At 42.6% G+C, this 4,155-nt stretch overlaps 1 protein-coding gene across 1 annotated transcript; it reads right to left on the bottom strand.

Annotated features, from left to right (window-relative positions):
- Nucleotides 1-349: 349 nt before the first annotated feature.
- LOC111967029 (E3 ubiquitin-protein ligase TRIM39-like) lies at nucleotides 350-3,422 on the bottom strand. Its single transcript, XM_023991933.2, has one exon. The coding sequence runs from the start codon at nucleotides 3,420-3,422 to the stop codon at nucleotides 1,743-1,745; it is 1,680 nt and encodes a 559-aa protein (XP_023847701.1). The 3' UTR covers nucleotides 350-1,742.
- Between the last annotated feature and the right edge of the window lie 733 nt (nucleotides 3,423-4,155).

Below are 4,155 nucleotides of genomic sequence, written 5' to 3'. Positions count from 1 at the left end.
CAATGTCAACAGCCATACTGCTCGTTCTGTGTGTGATTTCCTGCAAGACATGAATGTCAGTGCCATGGCCAGCGAAGAGCCCGGATCTCAATCCCATTGAGCACGTCTGGGACCTGTTGGATCAGAGGGTGAGGGCTAGGGCCATTCCCGCCAGAAATGTCCGTGACCTTGCAGTTTCCTTGGTGGAAGGGTGGGGTAACATCTCACAGCAAGAACTGGCAAATCTGCTGCAGTCCATGAGGAGGAGATGCACTGCAGTACTTAATGCAGCTGGTGGCCACACCAGATACTGACTGTTACTTTTGATTTTGACACCCTCCCCCCCTCCACCTTGTTCAAGGACACGTTATTCAATTTCTGTTAGTCACATGTCTGTGGAACCTGTTCAGTTTATGTCTCAGTTGTTGAATCTTGTTGTTTAAATATTTGTATGAACATATGTTAAGTTTGCTGAAAATAAACGCAGTTGACAGTGAGAGGACGTTTCTTTTTTTGCTGAGTTTAGTAGTGTTTGACAGTTATTTTTTAAAGAACCCAATAGCATATTTGTTTTCTGACTTTCAAAAATGAAAACCTCCCCCAGCAGAATTAAAATATTGTATATAGTGTTGCATCTGTCCCTTAAGTCTGTTTGTGGCGACATAACAAAATCATGTAAAACAGGGAGTAACCATTCTTGTACTTTTTTCAAAATATTAGCCACTATGTGATAATACCAGAAAATATGTAACAAATCCTCCACTTCTCTGTAAATTCAAATATTTCAATTATATAATGGGGAGATTTCTCTGTGATGAAGATTTAGATACTTGATTTTTGATGATTCAACGATTGAGTTGTGCTAGTCTGTTTTAGTCTTGAAGTTGAAGTTAGAAGGCAGATTTCATGATTGGGACCTATAATTCAACCAGTTAAATCAACCAACTTCAACAATCACCCTCATGGGCCAGCATTCAATCCGATCACGGGTTGCTGACAATCTGGCATTTAAAGGCCACGTTCCGACTGAGCCGACATACGCAACGTTTACCAAATGTGATCTCTGCGAACGCGGGAACATTGCTTTTAAAAAGCTGCAGGTAACACTTTATTTGGATAGTCCCAAGTAGATGTTCAATAACTGTCAACATTTCAACTAACTATCCACTAATCCTAACCCTAGCCCTAACTCTAACCTTAACCCTTATCCAAACCCTAACCCCAACCCTTATTCTAAACCTAACCTTAACAGTAACCTTAGCAAGCAGTTGCTTATCAACATATAGTTTGTTGATAGTATGACCATCTGTAGATCATCTATGTGGGACTATCCAAATAAAGTGTGACCAAGCCCTGATGTCAATATTCCACTGTTTGTAAACAATTTATTTGTCAACAAACAATGCTCAGCTTCAAAATAAGTTGAATACTATAATTGTGATCTTATGAACTGTCAGTCAATCTATGAATTTGAGAGTGGTTACATTTCTCCAGGCCATCCCTCAGCTTTAGCAAACCAAGTGGCAGGGCTACTATTAGGCAGAACAATGTATTAAGGCTGGGAATCAATAAGATGGCTCTATTCGGCAATGTGGCTTTTAAAGGCAATGTTACCGCGTTCATGGAGTTCGCATTCAAGGTAAAAACTACAGATGTCGAGTAGTCAATTGGAAATGACCTTTAAATGTCAAGCCCACTATAGCGAGGTTTCATATTGAATCCCAGCCTTAGTATTGTGCCCTGTAACTTTAATGTGCCATAATTCAGTCTGTATGACTGACAGGGCAGATGATCAATGCTTGATCGTTATTATCATAAAACCCACAGTCAAAGAATGGATAGAGTTTCTCAGTGAAGTTGCAGCCAGTGAAAGAGAAGATATGAACTTTGGTCTCCACATTATAGAAGGACACCTGACCTTCCTCATAATCCACAAACACCCCCACCTTCTGGGGATTTTTCAAGGTGAGGACTACAGAAGGAGAGGTGTTGGCCTCATAGGTACTCCTATAAGTATTATATTTCTGTCCCACTGTCCAGAATCCACCCTCAGGGGTCAGTGGAAGCCCTGAATTTAACATAACCTCTAAGTGTGTCCTCTCAATTGACCTATTAATGGACTCTCTGGCCACTCCTAACTCCCAGCAAGTCCTCCCCTCCACCTGCACCTCATAGTAGAATCTCCCTGAGGAGAAGCCCTCCTTTCCCAGGATACATCGACTAACAAACCTCTTTGGGTTTTCAGGGCGAACGTTCCATGTCTGTCCAATACTCACTTGTTTCCCATCCGCAGACAGACCGAGAAAGGGATTTGCTGTATCAGGGTCCAGAGTCACATCCACTGCATACTGCTGCATCCTCTTCAGATTGTCAGGAATCTTCAGCTTGTCAGGAATCTTCAGATTGTCAGGAATCTTCAGCTTATCAGGAATCTTCAGCTTGTCAGGAATCTTCAGATTGTCAGGAATCTTCAGCTTATCAGGAAACTTCTCCATTGCTTTATTGCATTTTTCCATAAGCTCAGAAAATGCTTTCCTCGTCTTCTCCTCCAGCTCCGACACAGAGCTCCTCAAAACTCTCATCACATTCATCAGCTCAGTGTGAATACTGATCTCAGACCAGTTCTTGGCATTTGGAGGGGTACATAGGGATGGGGAGCTCTGGAGGAGGTGAAGGTGGTCCTCAGTGTGTGAGAGCTGCTTCAGCTCAGTGCTTCTCCTCAGTAGCTCATTAATTTCCTGCTCCAACTCTTTAATGAACCCTTCAGCCTGCCTCTCTGCTGCTTTCTGCTTCTCCTCAACCTCCTCAATGAGCTCAGCCTGGCTTCTCTCAATGGAGCGCACCAGATCAGTGAAGACCTGCAGGCTGTCTGTTATCTCTCTCTCTGCATCTCTCTTGCTGAGCTCTACTGAATGTTTGATCTCCCAACCCTTTTGCATTCGCTCCTGGATCATCTGCTGCACTTGTGCCTCTGTCTTTCTCAGCTGAGCCTTCCTCTCTCCACACTCTTCCTCTAGAGGGACGATGTGGTGAGTCTTGTGGTCTGTCTCAATACAGAACTGACAAACACACATCTGGTCAGTTCTACAAAACAGCTCAAGGAGTGTGTTGTGTTTCTTACACATGATTCTGTCCTCCAGGTTCTCCATGTAGACGTCACAGACCCCTTTCCCAGCCCTGTGAAGAGATTCATCTCTGACTCTCTTCCTCTTAAAATGATCTGCAACATCTCTGAGTGTCGTGTTGGTCTTTAGCTCTGGTCTTATGTAGAAACTATGCTTACACATTGGACACTGGCACAGGCTAGTGGTATCCCAGTATCCACTGATACAGGCCTTGCAGAAGTTGTGTCCACATGGAATGGAGACTGGCTCAGTGAACACATCCCGACAGATGGAGCACTGGAACTGATCTTCAGACAGGAGACTGCTGGAGGACGCCATTTCTGCAACACAATAGAAATGATAAGAATACTTCCTGGAATGAGTCAGCATTATACAGTAATTCATTATCTGAATAATATGTATTGATTTTTGTAGTGATAACAATCTTGATTGACAGTTTCAAAATTTTCTATACATCTCAGTGTTTAGCCTCTCTCTCTCTCTCTCTCTCTCTCTCTCTCTCTCTCTCTCTCTCTCTCTCTCTCTCTCTCTCTCTCTCTCTCCTTCTCTCTCTCTCTCTCTCTCTCTCTCTCTCTCTCTCTCTCTCTCTCTCTCTCTCTCTCTCTCTCTCTCTCTCTCTCTCTCTCTCTCTCTCTCTCTCTTCTCTCTCTCTCTCTCTCTCTCTCTCTCTCTCTCTCTCTCTCTCTCTCTCTCTCTCTCTCTCGCTCTCTCTCTCTCTCTCTCGGCTGCTGAAGGGAGGAATGGAATGGTATAAACCATATGGAAACCGTGTGTTTGATGTGTTTGATACCATTCCATTGACCCCATTCCAGCCATTATTATAAACCATCCTCTCATCAGCAGCCTCCACTGCTCTCACTCTCAATTCAATTCAATTCAATTGACTTTATTGACATGGCAAGTTCATTATTACTTACATTGTCAAAGAATACATAGATAAAAATAAAAATAAAATATTTATATATATATTATATATATATTTATAAATAAATGGTGGGACCAACAGCAATAATAGTAGTAGTAGTGTAGTAGTAGTAGTAGTAATAGTAGT

Source organism: Salvelinus sp. IW2-2015, linkage group LG8, assembly GCF_002910315.2.
Source record: "Salvelinus sp. IW2-2015 linkage group LG8, ASM291031v2, whole genome shotgun sequence".
NCBI classification, from domain to species: domain Eukaryota; kingdom Metazoa; phylum Chordata; class Actinopteri; order Salmoniformes; family Salmonidae; genus Salvelinus; species Salvelinus sp. IW2-2015.
This window is presented reverse-complemented; position numbering and strand designations above follow the sequence as displayed.